The sequence below is a fragment of the Poecilia mexicana genome, unplaced genomic scaffold (genome assembly GCF_051168715.1).
Source record: "Poecilia mexicana isolate PSO_F unplaced genomic scaffold, ASM5116871v1 scaffold_18, whole genome shotgun sequence".
Classification (NCBI taxonomy): Eukaryota; Metazoa; Chordata; class Actinopteri; order Cyprinodontiformes; family Poeciliidae; genus Poecilia; species Poecilia mexicana.
In genome coordinates, this window is record NW_028263387.1 from 4961758 (window position 1) to 4986205 (window position 24448).

Genomic DNA, 24448 nt, shown 5'->3' on the forward strand with positions numbered 1-24448 from the left:
AGGTTGTTTAAATTAATTGATGATCAGTTGGTCTAGCTATCAGATTTATTTTGGTCAGTTATTTTTATCACCCCAGATTCCTCTGGTTCTGCAGGAAGAGTCTTCTGTCGGTACCTCTGTGAGAGCCTAAACTCATGGTATGACCTTGACCTGAGAAAAAGACTTCCTGAAGACCTGAGGAGAGCTGAGAGCCTCATCTATTCAATTTGACTATTATGATATATTTATGATTTTCTTTTTAAATTCCAGTTATTATAGATTTTAGCAAGCAAACTGTTTAATTACACTTTTGTCTTCTTTAAAAGTTTTTATGACAAATATTTAGATCTTTTATTCTGTTTACTACTTGTGCTTTCAGATTTGTAGAACTGTACTGTGTTTATAATTGTGTATTTGTAAGTGTTTCTTTAATAAACTGTACATTTGAGTTTCTTCGGCTCCTCATCCTTGAAAGTAGCTTGATCTGTTTATCTTTTCTTTTCCCTTTTTGTGTGTGTTTTTTTTGTTTTGTTTTTACAAATTTTGATCATTGTGTTTTTACTCAGCTTCTGTGTAGTTCTTTTGTACTGTTTTGTTATTAAGTATGTTGTTAACTGTAAAAAAAAAATGCATGCTCAGTCCATTTTTTTGTATTGAATCTGAAGTTTTGACAATCGTTTGCTTTCGTAATGCTTAACGTATTTAAAGTTCAAGCTTAAATGTTGTAATAAACACCAGAAAACTTTGAAACATATTAGGCAAAAGAACTGGGGAAAAAAGACAAAACAGTCCGAATATATCAGTAAAGAAAACCTCACTAGGTGTGTAGGACACTAGTTCAATCTTGGACAGAAAGGCGAGTCTTGTTCTTAAACTACATTTCCCATAAACCATTGACTACGTATGGTAGATTTGGGTTGCATTCTGAAGAGCTTGTCATATTTTATCAGAAGAAATAAAACTCTTTTGAGGCAAACGCATAAATTGTCTGTTCTTTCGCTGGAATATAAAAAAATTCCGAGGGTCATTTAATGCAACAGCAGGACATTGATGGGAGGAGTTGGCGGGCAGTTGCTGTGCGTTGAGGCGGTGCCCTGCCCTCGCTGCTTGTACGCCAGACTGCGGCGGGCATAGAGAGCTTTGCGTTACAGAAATGGCGGAGGGGGAGTTGGACGTTGACTCGTTGATTTCCAGGCTTCTAGAGGGTGAGTTCTCCATACTATCTATTCGTTGTGGCTTGTTGACTATTTTTCCTAAACTCTGTAGCACTCTGGGTTTATTTTTGACCCGGGAACATTAACGAACTCGCTTGACTCATTGGCTAGCTTACGTTCGGGAGTACAACACTGGTCTTTCTGTCCGAGAACACAGGCACACCTCTTAGCCAGCTACTATTACACGTCTCCTTTAGACTAAATTAGTATAAAATTGTTTGTTTCTTAGAACACCGTGGTGCTTTCAGCCTGGAAATGTTGACTCTCCCTTGTTTTAGCCGTTGCTTTGGAGTGCTTGTGCTCTGGTTCAGTATGGAGAGTAACGTCAGACTCTCCATACCAGCAATTAATTTCTACTAGTTTTCATGTCGCAGTATTAAGGTTATTACTTCGGCTTGTTGTCGAATGTCATCCAGTGTGTATTACAACCCATACTCATCTATATGTATTAATTAGCCCAGTAAGAAGTACTCGATTGTATGCAACAGCTTCATTTGCCAACAACAAACTTGGATATTCATGCAAAGTAAATGGCAATCTTGAACTTTACTAATTGTGGCTCGAAAAGTTGGACGTAATGGAAAGATGCCAGATAAGGTGTAGCATTGATTAGTTTTTAACCCATGATTATTCCTAAAAAGAAACAAGTTTTTCTATTGAGGTTTGGTGGGGCGGCTGAAAACGTCACAGTGTTGTGTTAATGTGTGAACATTGCTAAATGACACTGTGTACATGAGAATTGATCATCTTCCACTTTTAGATAAACCTACAGGAACCATGACCTCAAGTAGGGGTGAGAGTTATGGAGCTAAGGTTTAGTTACAATTACTTTTTGTTTTTCTGTGGTACTGTTGTGTGTTTTTTAGGTAACTTTATATCTGCGACAGCACTAATAGACAAACAGAAATGCAGCTATTGAAAATGGACAAAAACATACCCATTTTTAAAAAGGCATCTTCAGGACACCCGTCTTGAACTACTGAACTCGTAAAGAGGTGTTATTTATTTATAAGTATGTATTTTATTTTATCACTAAACTGGACACAGTAATTGCACTTAGTCATTTTTTTTTCACTTTATTGATGTTCTCATGATACAAACGGTAGACAAAATGAAAATGGTAGAAATAAAAATCCCCGCAATAAAGGCAGTTTTTAGGGTTTTCAGACATTGTTCATTTCAATTTATCTTCAAAATTCTTAACATGATTTTTTTCTTTCTTTTTAGGATAAATACAATTAATGCTCAGCAGTAGCCTCTAAACATTTACAGACTTGGAAGAGGAAAAAAAAAACAACTAAAAGTGGACCCATCAGGGATTACGTGGTCTATTATTTATCATTTTTTGTGTTAGCTGATTATGATTATTGTAAATCCTCAAAAGCAGATTACATAGCTTGTCTTTCTATTCAGTACAGTAAGATCATTCAGGTTATGGAGCAGAAGTATTTTTAAAAATATAACATCAGATTCAACATTAGATCCCTTTTTTCCTCTTTTTGCATTTTCAAAATAAAGTGCAACAAATAAAATGCATATTTTTTTCTTCTACAAGAACCATTCAGAAAGTATAGCAGTTTTTCAAAAAATAAAGTCTTGCCTTACTACCCAACATTTTGGATTGTGAATTAATTTCTCGTAATCATTTCCAGCCTTAGGAAGCGTTTTTTGCTATTGCCATTTAATTATCTGTATTAGAACCAGAGGAGTTACTATGGTTACACAGCTCTGAAATTAAATAGGATTTCACCATCGTTTTAAACAACAATAGTTACAGTGGTGACATTTTAAATGACCATGGTTAGCGTAGTTAGCTTTACTAGAACACCTTTATGGAGATCTCCAAATAGCCACCAATGTTCTCAATACAACGCCACAAATCGGGCTTCCCGATTGGTTAATTTGTTCCTTTGAATGTAATACATTCTGCCCTGTTATCTATTGGAGTTAAGCATCTCCTTAGAAGGCTTCCTCTGTCATTTCAAACATCTCCCTGATAAAAATAGTTACTAATCAGCCATTTTTAAAAATGATTATTATTATTTATTCTTGACCATGTTACTAGACTAATTATGAGTTTTGGATCAGCTGTTCTTTTGTGAGTAAATTTCAATCAGCAGTACTGGTGATGTTATCATTTGTTCTGGGTATTTTCTTTCCCTGAGAGAGTGTGTGTGTGTGTGTGTGTGTGTGTGTGTGGGGGGGGGGGGGGTGGAGTAGATCTGTGTCTAAAGATGCACATGAGTCACATGATGCGTCTCCACCTCTATATTCCTGTATTACTCAGATTTTAAAGGGGCAGTGTTTTGTGTTTTCCAGGCACATGGTGCCTTTTCATAGCAGTCAAGTAAATGTCAACTTTTATATATACTACTGTATATATAAAATGCAACTTAAAAGAAATTTGACTTTGTAATTTAGTGCCTTGAAATTGGGCCTATGTCTCTTTAAGAAATTCCTACTATTTCTGAAAGGCCACCTTCAGGAAGTCATCACAACTTGGCTCCTTTATTAACCCTTTAACAACAATTTGACCAGCATTGCACTGAGAAGTAGCTCATATAATGAGCTCAGAAGTTCCACCAGGTGTTTGCTAATTGCTATTGGCTAGTCCAGAGGAACTAAGTGAGGGAGTCATGGAGGAGGGCTGCTCTGTGAAGCAGAAGGTCTGAGAGTGCAGCTCAGAGGAGGAGCTTTGTCCTCGAAGGCGGGGCTAGGTCCATCAAGGGGTTTTGCACCTCTGAGTGGTTGCCATAGAGATTAAAGGATTTCTCAAACATGCATGAAAGAATTAAGGGAACACTCCAGGTACGTTTTTGTTGAAGAGATGACATGATGTGAAACTCAAAAAAGACTTATTTTTACTTGATGCTGCCTCTTTAAATATCGGCACTGGCCATCGTTCTTGCTTCTGTTGCCGATGTTGTTGGTTTGGCATGGTAATTGTGGATGTACTTTCGAAGAAAAGGCCACTGTTGTTCCTGCAGCTTTTGTTATGTGTTGCATGGCAGTGGAGGTTGACTTCCCCAGATAAATACAGGATCCTGACCCAGGTGAGCTGATCGGCCAGGAACATGGACGGCCTCTCTGTATGCAGTAAACACTCGAGCTTGTGATGAGCCAGTGGCGATGATTGATTTTTGTCTTCAAAATAATGTGGCTGGATGGATGCAAGCACATTGTTAGCATGTGCAAATCATCAGGATGTGGATTTGCATGACATTTTACCAACAACTGTTGATAAAGAGTAATTACAGATTGTTTGCTCGGTATGTGAGCAGTACATGACGACACTGCCTCCAGGTTAGATTTCATGCTTGTCTGCTTTGTGATGCAACATACGGGAAAAGTGAAGGAAAACAATTCCAGATCAGGACTCTGGGTTCATTCACATCACCCCCGTTTCGCCTGCTTTGCTCCAACTCCAGTTCGTTTGTGGAGTTGTGAATGCGCAATCGAACTCTGATGTGGACCAAAAAAGCGAACTGCGGTCAGCTTACAAACCTAGGTCTGGGTGTGCTTGAAGTGAACTCTCGTGCGCTTCGAATGCATACGTGAACGCCAAATGGACCGGGAACCGTTCCAGAAGCAGGATGCGAACCGTAGTGCATGACATTCTGGGTAAATGCAACCAAAAGAAACGAGCAACTCTAGCGGTAGCAGGAGAAATGACTTTTACCTACCGTATTCCGTGAAGAAGGAAGCTGCACTCAGTGTCTTTGGAGATTTTTGTGTCGTTTCCTTCAGTGGTTCTTGGTGTTGCTCCCCCACAGGCGAGGAGGTGAACAGGTTTTTCAAAACATTTAATTTGTCTGACACAGTGCAGTGTGACAGCAAACCACATGAGCGGAAAATGTAACATATGTTGCAATTTTGATCCCCAGTAGAACATAGTTTGGACTGAACTATCAGGTATGAAAATGTTTTTTGACTCTTTATAATCCATGCTCATGGTCATTTTCTGGTTTTGGACCATCAACTCGTTACTGTAGTAAGAGTTGGGAAGAAAAACAGTCTGACAAGTATGAACAGATTGAGCAAAATGACATGTACTCAATGAGCAAGGAGGTAGGAGGAACTTTCCAGACACACCTGAGAAGACACGTGAATCTAGAACCCAGTGTGACTACAGATATAAATTTGACAGCTCGCACAGAAGGAGCTAGATCATTCAAACACGCATATGAAATCATAGTTATGTCACTGCAGGTGTGTATTTTTATTTTGTAGACAGAAGAAAGGCCACTGTGTACTTGCTATTGTTAAGGGTGTGACAGGTTGACGGGTTCAATTTGATTTGAGCAACCTAATGGAATTAAACTTGTTTCTCTGTCGGATTGAATCATCAGAGGAAGCGCAAGTCCTGCAAGCGGAGCCTGCAAGGTGCTCTGAAGCTTGAACACAGAGTTTGAACCAAAGTCCTCCAAACATACAGTTGAATTAGTTCAGTATCTGGTTCCTGTTAGCTGGCTCTGAGCTGTACATCACTGAGGAAGAATGGAACAAAACTCGAGGCAAATTTGGTGAAAGTCCAGTACTGATCAGTACTATTTTTAAATTGCACTATATACAGTGGACCCCAGCATTAAACAGAGTGTCACAATAAAGTATTCTGTGATTTAACTCCATTCTAAAGTTGTCATCTAGGAGGAAAGAATGTCCTGTCCCTTTCTGTTCTTGCTCTGAAACCAGCGTTACTCTTTTTCAAAGACAATTGAAAAAGACTGAAATAATAATTTTTAATGGACTTCTAATCTAAGCCTATTATCTTAACTGAAATTTAGTTCTTGTAGGAAAAAAAATTGTTAAAAGGTGTCAGTTCAGTAGAGGTGTTACAATGCCAACACAACTGAGATTGGCTGGTTATTTAACAGATTTTTTGACGCAGCAAGTTGCAAACGTGGAGGATCCTGATCCGTTTCACAAAAATCAACCGATATGTCTCATTTTTAGGAACATTGAGTTGAGTTCTGAAGGACAGGCTGAGCAAGAAACACATCCTGGCCTTTTCTATGCTACAGGAAAAAATACATTTAACAACTGAGACTGAAGACAGGTACATTGCTAAGAAGGATTGACTTTTATTTATTAGCTAGGACTCGTAGAATTATAATTCTTTTGCTTTTTTATAGTTAAAACAATTTCTGCTCCAGAAAAATTTATGAATGGAGCAGATGTTACCATGGTGACTTGTTCACGAGAAAACACGACAGCCTTTGTGACGTCCAGCTAGCTGTTGTATCTTCTTCTTTGCTAGAAAATGTGTTGGCCATTTTGATTGATCCACATTACGTACGTATCCTTTAATCAAATGAACTCATTTAAGATTTTTTTAATACCAATTCAGCAATCATTTATATACCATTTGGTTACGTTGGTGTCTATGTATATGTTGTGTTATGTTAAGGAAACTAAAATATTGTCGTCAGGCAAAAACCTTGCCTCTTGTGTTCATCCTAAAGCCATGGAAAATATTATATAGAGCCAAATGCTTAAATTGCCACTTCTCCGTAAGCCAGATTTTATTTAGAGATCTGACCTTTCACCAACACAAAGACTTGTCTTAAGCTTTCTACCACTACAATTTCTCTCAGCTTACCTGACCGGGTTACATCAAAACTTTCTCAAGTGAAACTCTGTAGCTTTCTTTTTTCTTTTTTTTTCTTTCAGGGATATACCTGCAGATCAGAATGACTGACTGCACGCTTCTTCTCTGCTTGAATAACAGGGCCTTTCCAACAGTGAAAGGGCTTTCCTTCATAGCTGTATCAGATTGATTTCCCTCTCTTTCAGAATGCACTACTACAGATTGGGAGGCTACTCCTACTGACTCAACTTCCAGAGGAGTTTATGTCCTTCTAAATGTCAACAGCTGTCTCTGGTTGAAATGAACACACTCCTTCAGAGACTGCAATTCACAAGGGCAGGGTGCTGTACTCATACATACAACAATATGGCTGCCCTTGGTTTCTTTTTTCAATTCTTTTCTAAAAATAGGAAAAAAAGTGACAAAATATTGCATTTTAGGTACAGTGAACCCTCGTCTTTCATGGGGGTTGTGTTCCGAAAATAACGCGCGATAAGTGAAATCCGCGAAGTAGTTACCTTTAGTTTTTACAATTATTATACAGCATAATTAAATACTGTGCATTGAAACCAAAGAACAAAACCTGTTTTCAGGTCAGCGGATGTGCGTGTTCATCAATCGGGCCTTAATGTGATCCGGAGTCATGTCATTAAAGCGTCTCCTCCAACCTGCCCCGCGAGATTCACAGCTGTATCTACGGCAGAGTGATGGATCTCGTCAAGCGAGCCTCCGGTCGGGTTTTGCGTTGGCCACAGTTTTTTCCAGCAGGCATTCAAAGTTTTCAGCTTTCATTTCCTGAATGGCCAATCTGTATTACTTGTATTTAAATACCGTAACGTTGTTGGCACACGGGCAGAGAAGGAGCTCGGAGACTGTTTAGCCAATTAGGACGCAGGACACAATGCACTGTGACAAAAACTACACAAAAAAATCTGCGAAGCAGCGAGACCGCGAAAGGTAAACCACGTTATAGCGAGTGTTCACTGTATTCGAGGATTTATTTAGCCCCATTTTTAGTAAACTGAGTGATCGTGCTCAGAGTCTCTCTCTGAATGTTTATTATTCAAAATAGATGGAATTTGAACAATAAATAGTAGTGAGCTAAAAGTATTAATTCTTTCTTTTGTGACTTATCCATTGTACACACACAGCCAGGTATTTTTAAAAATGAAAATCTATGCAACATCGTTTAACCCTAAAAGAAAAAAAAAAGAAATTGTACAAATGGGGTTTTAGAAATGTTTTCATCCACACAAACCCAAACAAATCCACTCCTGAGTTTTGTTTTAAACTTGCCAAACCCATAGGGGGAGTGTAGCATAAAGCTAAACCTATGTCAGCCAATCAGATTGCTTCAGTTCCTGTTAGGAATTAAATAGGAAGTTCATTTGTGTGGACAGATATATAGGTGGAACTACTTTTAAATGGTGTATTAGAATATAAAGTTATTAAAACACAATACCATGTCGATTTGGAATCATGTCAAGCAAGTTTTCTCAAATCTCCTTCTTTGGTGTGTGGCTTTTTTTGTATTAAACAGTTTTTGTGTAGATTAAAGTCCAAAACGCATAAAAATGTATTTGTTTTCCCAGGTATCTGTGACTGAAGCCATTTCTAAAGTTGACTGGCAAATATTTCCAATAAAAACTGCTGCCTCTCTGTTGATTGTCCTGCTCCAAACAGTTTCTAAACATAACCTGGTAGATCTGCAGATAATAAGCTTGCTGTTGGATGACGTAAGGCAACTTTAATAGCACGAATGTCTAAGCAATGTGGAAATGCAGCTTATCAGTCTCTAGGCTGATTTAGAAAAAATTCACGAGGCAAAACCTTTTGAATCATTGCTTTCATTAAACTCTGCTGTGACTAATAATGTTTTGGATCCCCAAGAATACCTGACGACCACAAAGGTTCACATCAAAAATATACTAGTTGAACAACTTCTAAACTAAATCAGGAGAAGCAACGTGGAACTTTTTTTTTTTTTTTTTTTTTTGAAAAAAAATTAAAGCTCTGTCTGTTTTTGTAAAGTGTTGCAAACAAGAAGCTCCATTAGGCAAGTGAATGAAAGAATTTACTGCTTGCAAGTTTTGTTTCTTCGTGATTCATATTTTGGGAATGAACTCATCTCCAAAGCATTTTTACGAAGAAGACTTCCGTTTTCAAAGCGTGAAACGTGTGAGATCCTTTGGCTCTTGAATGTTTTTTTTAGCAATTAAATAGAAATGATTTTAAATATCTGTCCAAATCACTTAATATTCTCCTGAATGCAGCACTTTTTATATTGTTAAAGTTGCATAGCAAGTTGTTGATTGGTTGTTGATTTGCTGAAACATCCAAACTTTAAATTGACTTTTTTGAGCTTTACATCATGCAATATTGTTATTCCCTACACAAAAAACGTATCAGGCTGCTTGACTCTGTCATGCTTGTTTGAGAAATCATTTGATCTCCATGGCAACCATTCAGCTGTGCAAAACTGAGTGGCTCTAGCTTTGCCTCCAAGGCGTAGCTCCACCTCTGAGCTGCAGTTTCCAAACTTCTGCCTCACAGAGCGGCCCTTCCCTACTCAGCTCCTTCAGACTAGCCAGCAGCAATTAGCAAACTGGAACTGTGCATCAGCTGAGTTCATTATAGGAGCAACACTGGTAAAAAAAAAAATAGTTAAAGGGTTAATAAAGGAATGATGTCACGATTTCCTGAAGGCGGAGTTTCAGAGCAGGAATTTTAGAGAGACGGAATCCCAACATAAAGATGTTAAAAGAAATTTGACTTTATAGTTTAAATCATATTTGCTATATCTAGCATTTTTATAATTGAAGCTAACATAGTTACTTAATTGTAGTATAAAATGGAATTATATGCCTGGGAAACACATAATAGTGCCTCTTTAAAGGTGGGATTTGAGAAACTTTCATAGTGTCTCTATTTGTTATGATCATTAACTAGGTGGTGTTTTTGTTTTATTTTTTTCCTCCTCTTTCCATTCTGAAGGATTTTGGTCCAGTGTAGAACTATTCAGTTGACGTTCAGTCAGTCCAGAGTTGTTGGTAACACCACAGCAGTTTATCGTCTTTTCAAATAGGCCACAGCTGGTTTCTTTTTTTTTTTGCCTGTTTAAGTTCAGAGTTGTATACTAATCGTGACCTTCACTAGGTAAAACGTTGACTGAAAACAGGAATTTGAAAGTCTGCAATTTAGACTTGATAAATATGCAGTAACTCTGTGTGTGTGAAGATTCACCCAGATATTCAAGTCCTTGATTGCTAAAATATTTACTAGCTGCGGTTTTCCCCAGTTTTCTCTCTTTATTTATTATGACCTGATAAAATCATCCTGATCATTTAATATGATGCTCAGATTATTAATCGTGGAATCTTAACCCCTTTTACTCACAACAAACATGCTCTTCATCGGCCGTTCCAACGAGGTGTGACAGCAGGCGTTGTCTAGATGACCAGCTAAACCTGATAGACTGACATGGTTTCCAATCGGCTGAGGCCACTCTGTGACTTCAGGGCTTCTGGTTTCATCAGTCACCCTGAAACCAAACTGACCTGGGACCAGTTCCAGCACCTCCACCAAAACACTGTGACCACTGGGTCTAATATCAGCGGTGTGGCTTATCCTTATTGCTGTGAGGAAAAAGGCCAGCGTATGACACAGTGGGGAATCAAAGAGCCATCTGCTGTTTTTCCAGTTGATGTTTTCCAGAGAATATCACTCGTGTTAGTTCCAGCACACTGAAGCTGCAGGGTGTCTGAGCAAGGTCACCGGTATCCTTCAGTCTACCAGACCAGCCTCATGTTTTTTTCACTGCGTTTGTGTTCTCCTCCTCCTCCTCGTCCTCTTCCTCCTTGCTGCTCATGAGCTTTTACTAGTGCTGGGATCCAGCAAAGCAGCTCTTGCACATGCTAACATCTCCAGCATAGCTATGCTTAAGCCCACATTGCTCCAGGCTTTAGCAACAACAGCCCTTCTGTGTGCTTTACCAGAACAGGTGGTTCTATGTGGCACGATTACCAACATGGTCACATGGCATCAGCAAAAGGGTGGAGGGGAAGTTTTCATTTCAGTTGTTGGCAAATAGTTGCAAAATTTGCTATTTATGAAGATTTAATGTTGAGATTCCCCCCCACCACTGCTTGGGCTTCTGTAGTTTGCTGTGTCCATCGTTTCCATAGACGGAAGGAAGTGACCTGTCAATCCATCAACGACAGTAGAACATTTTTTTACTTGCCCACCTTGACATCATTGAACTTTTGGACTGCAAAATCTTTGAGAGAAATAAAAATGTCGGATTTATGAAACTGATTTGCCAGAAGTCCATGACCTGGTTTAGTGATTCCACAGCAAATACTGTAGCATAATTGTTAAAGGGGAAAAAAAAGTAGTAGTTAATGACTTTATTGAGAAATGCGACCGACACAGAAGCTAAAGATCTATACACACCACACCAAAAGAAATAAAATTAAACTTTTCTGCAAAATTAAACTTTTCCAAAGTACACAACAAAATGTATTGAAGGGTAAAAAAAAATCATGCCAGACTTTTCTGTCAGGCAAAGTTTGAGTCTCACTCAAACCTCGTCATTATTGTCTGTGACTTGAAGCTACCGCTAACTAGCTTTCTAGCTAGGTACCTTTTTTGGATTGAAGATGAAAAATATTTGTAAATACATTCCACCCAGAATTCCTCAAGTTGCATATGTGTAGCTTCACCTGCTTCAAATTCTATTAAAAAATGTTAAGCGCCTGTAGCTAACTGATTAATTAGTAAAAGGGGGGAAAAAAACAGATAATTGCTGCTCTGATCAGTTAGTGTTTAGCTGCAGATGCATCCTTTTCTGCAGATGATAAAACATTCATCTGCTATGCTGTTACCTTCTAGGCAATAAAAAGCTTATTTTATATATTTAAAAAAATGCAGTTGTTGCATTTTGTTATGCATTTCTAGTATTGAATAAAATATAAAATCATAGATTTTAAAATAAATTTAAACTCTAATCAATCATTAGAATAATCAACTACTAAAATAATCTTTAGCTGCAGCCTTGTATCAATTACACCCCTCAAAACCGTAACCTCCCATCATTTCCAGAATGTAAACATGTCACCTGGAAGCATCTACCTGTATGCATATTCTTCGATCCATAAACAGACTTAATATTTCTTTCTCAGTTGGAGTTAAACTGATGCTTTTTGTACATTTTAGTTCATTTAAATGAACAAAACAATAAAAAACCTTTGCATTGAACACTTTTAATCTTTTACAAATGTATCTCTGCAGTTGCTGTCTCCCCAGTTGTGTTTTTTTTCTCTCTCTCTGAGTGTGAGAGCTGCTCAGCTCCAGGCTGCTGGCGTGGCATTCTGTTGTGGAAACAACAATGGTGGAGCCTGTGCGGCGGGGCGCGCTCGCCCCCTGGCACCAAACGTGGCAGCCAGCGCTTCGCCCAGTAAAAGCCCTCTCTCACATCCACTCCTTTCTCTGCACTTTCATTTTTTCATTTTGCTGCTGCGATTCGACCCCCCCACCACCACTACCCCTCTCAATTTTCCACTCTTCTCCCACTCCTGTCTATCCCCCTCTTCTCTCTTTCTCTCCTCTCAATTTCAGTCTTTCTTTGGCGCCACAAAGCCAAGCATTCACAGCTGGCACTTAAAGGCGAACAAAAACATCCCAATGAAAATGCAAAAAGCCTGCTCAGAAATGCCACTGCAGTCGGGACTCTGAGTTTCTCGTTCAGTGATGTGGGGAGGGGAGGGTCACTGTTTTCCATCTGCCCCTGCGTGGGAGAGGGTTAGATGGAGGAGGGAGGTTTGGAGGGGAGATAGATGGGTGGCTGGCTTGAGTTCCAGCTAGAAAGAACGGAGGTGGGCAGCTAAAAAAAGGTCTGACGGGGCGTTTTCATGCAGCAGGGACAGAAACGTGCGCAGTCATGCCTGCTCAAAATTCACAGGGGCGCTACTGATCCGCCAACAGGAAATGCACTTGATCAGGAAGAAGGAAGAACCCCAAACTTCCTGTTTCTGATAAAATTTGCTTTTCATGTCGGTTAAAAAAAAAATCAAAACAAAACTGTGAGGCATATTTTTATTTTTAACATCAAAACAGATGAATAAACACATCTAGGTCTGTCACAATAAATTGTCCCAGTAATTATCACGATAAACAATATTATTGTTTTGAGACCATTTTCTAGTAATTTATTGGAAATGCCATGTCAAATGTCAATAAAGTTTAGTTTAGTAAAGAACATTTAACACTGTGGCTGGAGGATGTTTTTTTAAATATCCAGAATAAAACTCAATAAATAAAACGGAATTGAAACAATAAATATGAGATCTTTCTAAATAAAGTTTTACTTATGAAAAATCTGAATCGCCTTAATGGATATTGTCCATTAATATATCATACAACTAATTGCTTTCTGTGACGGGTTTAATATCTCCAGAGGTATTTGGTTCCAATATCAGAGTCTGCAGTGTGTTTGTGCCCAAGTTAAAGGGAAGCACCTCCACATTTTGCTGTTGGTGCAATAAAACTATTCAGAGGAGGAAGCTGGAGAATTTTTCACCACGTGTTTAACAAGCTTAACCAGCAAGGAAGGCTGTTTTTTTTATGTGTGTGAGTTTTTTTTTGTTTTGTTCTTTTTTTAAAGCAAGTCGGTCCATTGTGAGAAACTTTGATATGGACAAACTGACTGAAATGATTTATAGCAGTATGATGATCTGCTGTTTGAAATCAGTGACCCTGTTCACACTGCCTTTTATGGAGTCTGTTCAGTGTCGCTTTATCCAGTTCTGGTTTGATTCGTCAAAATATTAGATCATAGGCAGGAGAGCCCCATGTCGCAAATTAAAAAAACAAAAACAAAACGGCTAAGATGTACTTAACATTTTCTGAGTTGTATTGTGTAACTTTTAACTTGGAGTGTATATAGACCATACACCAGCTTGGTCTTGCAAACAAGACATGCTGCTCCTCTATGTTTGGTTCTGGACAACAAAGAAACTAAACAGACGCTAGATTAAAAACTGGTGATGATTCATAGCAAAACTATTCTCTTCAGAACTTCTTTTTAGCTTGACCACATTAAGAAAACCTCCAAAAGATAAAAAAAAAAAAAAGAAAAAGAATAGTTGTTTGGCCTGTCATGACAACAAATTCTGCTGGATGATAAATTGACCCAGAAGTTATTGCAATAAACACTAGTATTGTTTTTGAGACCTTTTTCAAGTAATATATAAAAGTTGTGGCATAATAATGCCAATAAAGTTTCATTTGTTTTGAACATTTAAATATCCAAAATGAATAAAAACATCCAAAGCAACATATAAAATTAAGTCTCTAAAAAAATTGCTCTTCAAAGACAAAGGGGCTAGTTGAGACCAAACTGAAAGCTTTTGTCATCCAGTCTTTGGTAGAAAGAGGAAAACAAGCATGCAAATGGAGATTATCCAGCTTGTTTTAATTGATCTATTGCAACAGGCTTAGTTGACGAGGAAAAAGGCTCTGTCTTCCCTGACAAAAATGATTGTGCTCCATTACGGAGTTTTTAGTCTTGAAATCCATGCTGGAGATGGAATCAGATTGTTTAAAGAACAGCTGACAGGACATATGATGATGAAGCTCAGCTTGTTCCTTTACACCAACTCAGATTAAATCTCTCAGTCGTCAAAGAATTGTCAGAACTTTTATCTTTCTATTTTAAACAGGAAGTTATTTCCTCCAGAACCTTTCAGGACATCAAACACAGACCACCAACCCAACACTGTAGTTGATCTTTGGCTAACTTTATTATTTTTGCTACAGTGTGGCCAGCCCTCTGCTTGCTGCTCTGGCTCTCTCTCCATCCCATGCAGCACTCCTTCTTTGTCCTGACTGACTACTTCCTCCTTCCACTCCGTGACCATATATGGTCACATGTTCATTTCTCAGAGTCCGTGATTGACTTATTTATCAGTCGGCTCTTGGAGCTCTTTATAAACACGATGAAACCAGTCTGCTAGCTTGTTTTAAGCTAGCTGACGTTACACTGACTGAAGGCCTTCTCAGTCTATTAGCAGAAGTGGTCAGACTGGTCCTGTGCTTTCTCTCTGTGGGTTGTATTGTTTTGGCTGTTGCAACAGCGCTTTGGTGTGGTTTGTGCTGGGCTTCACCCTCCAATCCCTCCACATATTTGGCGAATTAACCTGCTTGTTGCTAGGCAGTTGGCCTTTAATTCGGGGGAACATTGGGTTTGTTTGTACCTAGAAGGATCAGGAACGGCTAAAGCAGTCTAATCAAAGCCACAGTGTGTTTTAGTAATACTCCTCTTGTGTATCTTTTTTTTTTTGTTTGTTTAAATAAAAATGAGGTAATATTATTTATGTTTTAGAGGGAATTGCTGTTTATGTTGTGTTTTGCTGAGTCTCTGCTGCAGTAAATCCTCGTCCAGGTGGAGCTGCTCAGGTCTGAGAGCTCTGTGAAGCTGTCTGGAATGCAGATTTCACCGAGGAAGGGGGGGTTGTGTGTGAGCGTGTGTGTGCGTGCGTGTGTGAGGCGCTGCTTTTTCCTGACGTCATAGTAGCTCACTGAAGGTGCAGCAGGGTGATGACCCAGGAATGCAGCCACTTAAAGAGACAGATGTGATATTTTTGCAAACGAAAATGCACAAGGATCCCACATTTATTATTATATTATAAAGTTTATTTGATAGGGACAGACACACATCGACATAGACAAACTGAATAAAACAGCAGTCCCATGTTTGCATCATGGTGCAATGGCAACAGCTAATTCGCAGCACTTGTCCCTATTTGGGCTTTTAAAAAAAATAACTAAAAATTGAAGTGATAATAATCAGTTAAAATAGCTCAACATAATGTATACAAACAGAAAAATGTAAAACATCAAAAATGGGTACAGTTCTGTTTTTGACATAACCAGAGTTTTGTTTGATTTTTGAACGTTCTAAAACTGGTTACAGACTTTAAATGAACAGGAAGTGAGTTCCAAACTGCAGATCCTCTCACAGACAGAACACTTTGAGCAAAGGTGGTTCTTCGAAAGGGAACCTTTGCAATTTCCATCCAAAGCTGCTCTGGTAGATCTGCTATTGCCCTGCAGTCTCTGTATGCAATCACTTAATGGTGTAGGTGCAAGTCCATCTAAACACTTAAAAATCAATTTTAATACATTATACTTTAGAAAATTTGTAAAATCCAAAATGCCAAATTTAACCAAAATGTGATAGTGATGGAATCTAATCGGCTTATTAATTTTTTTTTTTGAAGGAATTGCAGTTTAACGGGAATCTTTAGATTAATGTCTTAGTTTTGGAAAATTTGAATTTTGCAGTGAGAACGATTCCTGTTGTTGCTTTTCTGTGTACGAGTGTTTTCCGATATCAATATTGTCTCAGGACATCGGCCAGATATTGGCTGAAAAATGAGTATCGGATTCTAATGTTCTACCCGGACGTCGGCATTGATAAATGTCAAGCATTGTAGTTGAAAGGTAAAGAGGGGGAAAAAAAATAAATCACACCCGTCGTTATTTTCACACTGAACTGGAACTTTGTTGGGGAAAAGCTTTTTTAAATTGAGGAGTAATTCTCTACACTTTGACATGTTTTACTGCTTTTTGTTTGGTTTTTTTGTGTGTCTGAATAGTCACTAAAGAGGAAAAAGTTACCAACTTGCTAATAATAGTCACGCAACTGTTAACAGCACAAGATAAATTGTCCCAGAAATTATGGCGATAAACACCAAATATTGCCGTTTTTGAGTCCATTTTCAGGTAATATTGATATTGGCACAGTAATTCATGATCGCCCTCTCAGTCAGAGACTAGAAAACTTTAGTTTTGTATAGAACACTCTACTCTACAAGAGGAAGACATAAATATTTAAAATAAAACGCAACCGGGAATAATAAATAAAATGGATTATGAAGTCTTGAACGCCAGCAGCAGGCAGATGAAAAACTGAATGGAAATTATCAAGCTCATTTTAATTTGTTAAGCGATTAATTGATTGCTTATTGCGACAGGATTGGCTGACTTTCAGAGTTTTGCGAAGGTAGAAAAAAAAACTTGGTTTGTCCAGTAAGTATCGGCTGGAAGTTGAGGAAATGGGTCTGATTATCGGTGCAGCCTGTCCTGCTCTGACGCAGCAGGCTTTAGTATGCAGGCTGCGACCCGCTGGAGGTTCTACCTTGTCTGCAGATCCTTTACTCCCAGACAACAACCTTGCTACGTTTCCATGGCGATCAGATGAAGGTGCCGCCCCTCCTCCTCCTCACCTCTTCGTGAGCCGCAGTGCCACGGCAACGGACGCAGGGATGCTGGGACACTTCCCTCCCCGCAAGCTTAGAGTGGTACGGTCCAAAGTCAAGGTCACCGTGTGTGTGTGTGAGAGAGGTAGGAGAAACCGAGGTGTTGATGTGAGCTCAGATTCACCCACCGCCTGAAAGCTGATCCTTTCAGGCCTCCTACTTTTCCATCTCAGTCCGTCCCAGATATCAGCTGAGACGGCACCGACGTGTGGACACGTCACCTCACAGCTGGAAGGGGACGGCTGTGAAGTCACACAGCAGGCAACACACACATGCACGCACACACACATACATTCCCTCTGGTTGTGTATTGTGTGAACGGTCCTGTTTTTCTGAACGCCAGATTCTCCGGTGCAGCGTTCTCCTGGCTAACCTGAGCCGTCCCTCCTTTTGGACCCTCCAGATATAGTCCTGGTGTCCCCTTTCAGTCAAAACGTGGACACAGGTTGTGTTAGCATGAGGCTGAGGGTGAGGTGGGCGTGATCACCGTCTCCAGGCAGAAAAGGGACGACTTTCCTCCTCGTTAAAGCAGGCGGTGGCGATGGCGTCCCTCCTGGCCCGTTGGACGGTCCTCCCGTTCTGTGGTGTGTTCTGAGTCAGCTCTGCTCCACTGCTGTGGTTCAACAGCAGCGAGGAGAAGTGGATCTGTCACTCGTACACAGAAAAGCAACAACCAACCAGAAAGGAACAACAGGAATCGCAAGGCGCTGGACTTGTTCTTTGTGTAAACGCAGAAGGAAGAAATGGGGGAACACTAAAGGGAAGAGTTCTGACATTAACAGGGTCGTCTAAAAATAATTTCATAGATTAAACAAATATCACAAAATAGATCATGATAAATTAAAATGTGCTCAATGATTTCCATGTTCATCATTTATCATTTTTTCTTGCCTTCCTACCAAAAACTGGATGAAAAGTTTTTATCTCAGTGCTTTGGTCTCAACCAGCTCCTCCTTTTATTTATTTTTTTAATGACAATTTTGTTTTCAGAGGCTTCATAGTTCAATTTGTGTTGTTTCTATTTGTCTTTTTATTTTGTATATTTAAATGTCTTCCAGTTCCAGTGTTGAATGTTCGTTAGAGTTTAAAGTTTATTGATCTTTGATTATCATTATTCTCAAAAATCAATAAACATTATTATTTATAATGTTTATAATTATTATTATGCCATTACCATTCTATTACTGGAAATGATCATTATATCGTTTATTGCAATAACTTCTGGGACGATTTATCTTCCAGGAAAAATGTGTTGCCATGACAGTCGGCCTACAGACATAAAATAAATATGGCTGATCCTAACTAGATGAGCATTGTAGTCAGATCTGCACCGATCTGATTTTCTGAGGTGTTCTAACTTTGTCTGGTTTCACACTTTACTTGATAATAAAGTGTTTGAAACCAAAAAATATAGTTCATTTAGGCTGTTCATTATAACACATTTTATTGGATGATATATTGTCCCAGAAATGACTGCAGTAAACAACAATATTGTCATTTTGACACAATTTTCTGCTGATATGATAAAAATCTTCTTACTGATGCAGGTATACCCATTCAAAGATGGTAAAAATTTTACACTTTAGCAGGAAACGTTTCCAATATCCAAAATAAACAAACAACAAAGTCTCAGTAACTGAAACTGCATAAAAAATCATTCAGCTTAGAGACAGGGAAAACAGGCAAAAGCATCAGGTAGTGCAAATTACTTTGCATTGGGTGTCAAATTTTTGCCTTACAGTCTAAGATCAGATTAGTTCTACAAAAAGTTGGATACTCCTCATGTGGCATAATTGATTCTAAACTATATTTGACTGTAGGACAGAACAAAATCCTAAAAAAATTAAATGATGAAGCATAGGCTACATCTAGACATTATTGTGTTAGAACATTGATTTGTTTCTATGCAACGACTGAAATTGGACATGACTGATGTGACTAAACTAAGCTTTTTTCCTCTTCAACTCAAACAACAAAAAAACATTGCCCAGCAGGAAGTGTGTCCAAACATCCCTCCCCAACACCAGCAGCAGCACCCACACAGTCTATTTCTGTCTTCCTGTTGCCTAAACGTTGTCCCCCATATTTAGCTTCAAGTTCACTGACAGTGAAACCGGCAGAGGCCATGTGACAACACGGATCATCAACACTTTTAGAAATGCATCTGTTTTAACCTGTTTCCCACTTCTCCTTGTCCTCCCACCAGTACGAGGATGCCGCCCAGGCAAGATCGTCCAGATGACAGAGGCAGAGGTGCGCGGCCTCTGCATCAAATCCCGGGAAATTTTCCTTAGCCAGCCAATCCTACTGGAGCTGGAGGCTCCGCTCAAAATCTGCGGTAAGCTCCGCCCCCTCCGTGACAAAACGGCCTGTAAGGATCCCACAGCATGCTTTCCGTTTCCTCCAGGTGACATCCATGGACAGTACACAGACCTGCTGAGGCTCTTTGAGTATGGCGGCTTCCCACCAGAGGCTAACTACCTGTTCCTGGGCGACTACGTGGACAGAGGGAAGCAGTCGCTGGAGACCATCTGCCTGCTGCTGGCGTACAAGATCAAATACCCCGAGAACTTCTTCCTGCTCCGGGGCAACCACGAGTGTGCCTCCATCAACCGCATCTACGGCTTCTACGACGAGTGTAAGCTCCGCCTACTCAATCTACTTCCTGTTTTACTGTAGGGTTTGGAACAGAGAAGCATCCCCAGTACAGGGGTTGCAGTTTATTTCAGTTCTGTTCAACAGAAGGAACATTGAAAATACTATTTGAAATTTCAACAAGTTTAGAAAAAAAAAACAGTCACAAACTCTTTTTACTAAGGTATCCAAATTTTAGCTATTTATGCAGAAACCAATAGCAACCATTTTTTCATAAAAACTGATGTTTTTATTTTTCCTGGTAACCAGTAAGCTAAAAATGCTACATTTTAATGATGCTAACCAAGTTTTTATTGAAAAGTAAATTATTGTAAATCTGCCTTAAAATAAAGACTAACAAATAGCCTAATTTATCTATTTGTTAGCTAACAAATTAAGCTATTTGTTTACTAGCAAACAAACTATTCGTTTAAGAAATCAAGCTAAGGAATAGCTTGTCTTAATAGCTAAGCTATTTGTTAAGAAATGGCTAACAATTTAGGCTAACAAATAGCTTAATTTTTTAGGTAACATATGGCTAACTGTATTCTTAGACAGTTGTTAGCTTTCTGTTTTCCATGTCTAGGGAAGACAGTGAAAAGTGGCAGGTGGTGTCAAACATTTGCTGGATTTCTCAACATGACTTTTTGACAATATTAAAGAGGAGCTTCTCTTTTTCGACTCATTTCAATTTATTATTTATAATAATTGTGACAAGCTTATGTGTTCATGAGTTGACAGTGGGCTCTTTCTACCACTCTTGTTGATCCTGCAGGTAAACGCAGGTTCAACATCAAACTGTGGAAGACTTTTACTGACTGTTTCAACTGCCTGCCCATCGCTGCCATAGTGGATGAGAAGATCTTCTGTTGTCATGGAGGTATTGAGACCTGGGAGTGTTGCAGGTTCAGGTTTATGATAAAAACAAAAGTCCTGTAACCCTTCTCTCTCTCTCTCCCCATCAGGACTTTCTCCTGACCTTCAGTCTATGGAGCAGATCAGACGGATCATGAGACCCACAGACGTGCCTGACACAGGTAGCTTAACACACGACTAGCTGGGCTTCAAACCAAGCAAAAGGAGAACTTGGAAATAAATCAGAGGGGTAAAAGTGATCACACTGCCTCACATCCAAATCTGGTACATCTGGACGTTTCTTCAGTGACTTTAGAAGTGAACTGGGTTCCCTTTCAGAGAAGAGCATCAAACAAAAAGATTGCACGACAAAATAAGACATGTCTTCAAATGAGCTCACCAAAGGTTGAAAAACTTCACACCAGCCTGAGGCTAGGTTTTTTTTTTTTTTTTTTTTTAAATAACGGCAAATGGTCATTTCTTTTTATTTTTCTACAAGAAAAATCCTGAAGGATGATGTGTCCATCAGCTTGTGACAGTCTCCTCTAGTATCATTATCCAGAACACTTCTGTAAGGTTACAGAGTGGCCTAGTCAAAGTTTGAATCCAGTTGAGATTAATGGTTAACCACTAATCTCATCAAAGACAAATTGCAAGTTTTGCCAAAGCTGTGGAGTCGAGGAATTTCTCTGACAATCTGATGTAGTCTGAAGGAAATGATTAAAAAAAAAAGAAGCAACAAATCATCTAATGTAATTCAAGAATAAATGAGAAATGAAACCTGGATCAGAGTGGAAAGGAGCACAAAGTTCAGTCTGACAGAAGCCAGGCTGCCATGTTGCCCCACTGGCCCTCTGACCACCAGCAGCCGAGGCGGGTGAAGTGTTTTTCCCAAGAACACGACAGCAGAGGTGGATGGAGTTGGAACTGAACGGGCGACCCACTGACTCCTACCAACTCCTACCACCTTCATGACAAAAAAAAACACCCCAAAACAATAAAACATTTAAAATAGACAAATACCGTTTAGCTCTGTGGGGGATAAGTAAATCCTGGCGGCCTGCCAGGCTGATAATACACTGGAGAAACCCTGGAAGCCATTTTGAAGGTTTTGTGACTCCAGTAAACCACAGTCCCAACTAAAAAAGTTGGAAGAGTGAACCTTCCCAGAAATGACTGGCCGGTTTTAGGTTTAGGGTTTGTCCCTTGGTTTACATAGTGCCTGGTTGGTTTGAATAGCTGGTTTCCCTTCTATAAAATCTTTATTTGAATTCAACTCAGGCCGACTCCTTATCTACTGGTAACTGGACCAGAGGAAGAGGAACCTCTCGGTACAACACATTTAAGTGTGAAAGCAAAACTGTATTAACTTAGTAAGGAGGTGAAAGGTTTTTCTCAGCCTCTCCTACGGTGGCCTGTTATGTCCATTTTCCCTTTGGTCCTGATGAACCAACATGAACTCAGGTTCTTGTGAACTCTTCCTGTTTCTCTGCTGAATGATTTGTGGTCTAATGTAAGAACAGGAGCTTCGCCAGCCTTATTCCCCCTTATCTACTTGTAGCTGGACCAGAGGAAGAGGAGCCTCTCTGTGTTCACCCCCTCATTAAACCTCTTCCTGTCCTTATAAGGCAGCTGGAGTTGAGACCCTTGCAGCCTCTGTCTCGCATCCTCTTATGGAGTTTCACCATGACTCCGTGTCCGCATGTGAACGCTTCACAAACGTCACTCTTAAAAAAAAAAAAAAAAAAAAGTCTACCAGGTTTTCCCTGCAACCAGGTGACTAGATAGTGACAGACTCTGACGTTTGTTTCACTTATTTCCCCCTGCAGGTCTTCTGTGCGACCTGCTGTGGTCGGACCCTGATAAGGACGTACAGGGCTGGGGGGAGAACGATCGCGGCGTCTCCTTTACATTCGGCGCCGATGTGGTCAGTAAGTTCCTCAACCGTCACGATTTGGACCTCATCTGTAGAGCTCACCAGGTACCACAGCTCCTTCCTACCAGCCATCCCCCCCCCTTGTAAAAGCCTTGGCTGATTTTTGTGTCTGACGCCCCCAGGTGGTAGAAGATGGGTATGAGTTCTTCGCCAAGCGGCAGTTGGTGACCCTGTTCTCAGCTCCCAACTACTGCGGGGAGTTTGACAACGCCGGTGGCATGATGAGCGTGGACGAAACCCTGATGTGCTCCTTCCAGGTCAGTTGCCATAGTAACTGATCCAGGATCTTTTAGAACCCAGATTATCACGTGAATTGATTTTGACAGGAAGTTGTTGCTTAGCCCAGAGGTTCCCAAGCCTTTCCTCTCCATGCCCCCCCTTTTGTCACTATACTATAATTATTATATTGTAGCATAAATTCAGCCTCATATGTTCTGGTTTTAGTTGACAAAGAATATTTAGGGTTTTTGCAGCGGAATCCTCCTCAGCTTTACTGTTCCTTCTGTTGCCATTCATAAAGATGAGCATGACAAAACACATTTCAGTAAGTTATTTTAACTTGTATTTTGCAATAATGATAGAAATTTCAACTAAATTTCTTCAATTAAATTTGTTTTTTACTTTTTCCATCACCTTCCCTCCAACTTTCTGAGCGCCCTCTGGTGGTCCCCTGAGTTTACTGCAGACCCCACTTTGACAAACACTGGCTTGGGGTTCCTTCACTAGCTTAAAATATGGAATTTGATTGGATCATTTCCCAAATCCACATAAGAATGGGAACATGAAAATTCAGAATATTTAGAAAAAAAAATCTTTCTTTTTTTATTCATTTAACAATTATACACAACTTAGTGTTGATTCATGTAGTAAAATCCTAACAGAAAGCATATCATTCAGTGTGTTGTTGGCCTCAGTGCTGTTAATGCAAAGGTCTGTCCTGTACCATATTAGACGTCGTGAAATTCAGATATGTTGCCGTGGAGATGTTTGACACCAACATAATTACTCAAGAGTTCAGCTCATGTTTCCAGGTAGACCTGTTGGTCCAGTAATAATCGATTTTTTTTTTCTTCTTCTTCCTCCTCCCAGATCCTGAAGCCGTCTGAGAAGAAGGCCAAGTACCAGTATGGAGGGATGAACTCCGGCCGACCCGTCACGCCGCCTCGCACAGCCCAACCCCCAAAGAAACGATGAAGATGGACAGACGGACAGAAAGATGACAAGATGATACGATTGTCTCCTTCTGGCTTTTCACATTAAAGAAGTAAAAGCAACACTTGGCAGAGAAGGAACCAGAACCCCTTATTTTAAAAAACACACCCCACTCTCCAGAAACAACCTTTTTTTTTTTTCCATTTAATCTCTTGAACTGCTGTTGTACTCTTCTTCTTCTTCTAAGCTCCTCTTTCTCATCCTCCCTCTGCATCTATGTAACATTTTTAAAAGGTGTTTCAATAAGACACAACCAGTCATTCTGTAGCATATCTTTATATATATTTTTGTCCTTATTTTTTTGTTTTTTCTCTTAACAGAATGACAGCAGTTTTTAGTTTACCACATGTCCTTTCTCCCCTGCCTGTACAGACACCACAGGTATTAATGACTGCTGGGTTTTCAATAAATAATACAGGGAATAAATCCCATTCTGTGTGTCTTCCTTTCATCTCTACAGCTCAGTTAAAGAATAAAGTCCTCTGTCTTCAGGCTGTTCCAGTCACACGTCAGGAGGTTTCAGTTTTAAATTACAAATAGATTTATCTGAAACCAGTGATCAGTGAATGCTACATTTTAAGCCCTACAAACCACCCAAAACAAAAGGCTTTACACCCAGGCCTGTCACGATAAATCTTCCTGAACAATTAATTCTCAGATTATTGCAATTAAACGATATTGTTTTAAGACCTTTTTAAACTGATGTACTGGT

General features: G+C 39.5%; 1 protein-coding gene across 1 annotated transcript; it reads left to right on the plus strand.

The window, feature by feature from the left end:
* Window positions 1-1026: 1026 nt before the first annotated feature.
* LOC106907457 (serine/threonine-protein phosphatase PP1-beta catalytic subunit) lies at window positions 1027-24167 on the plus strand. The gene is made up of 8 exons (XM_014973155.2): window positions 1027-1184; window positions 19306-19437; window positions 19507-19737; window positions 20509-20613; window positions 20699-20770; window positions 22418-22569; window positions 22647-22781; window positions 23614-24167. Exons 1-8 carry the CDS (start codon window positions 1133-1135, stop codon window positions 23716-23718), a joined length of 984 nt encoding a protein of 327 aa, XP_014828641.2. The 5' UTR covers window positions 1027-1132; the 3' UTR covers window positions 23719-24167.
* The last annotated feature ends 281 nt before the right edge of the window (window positions 24168-24448 follow it).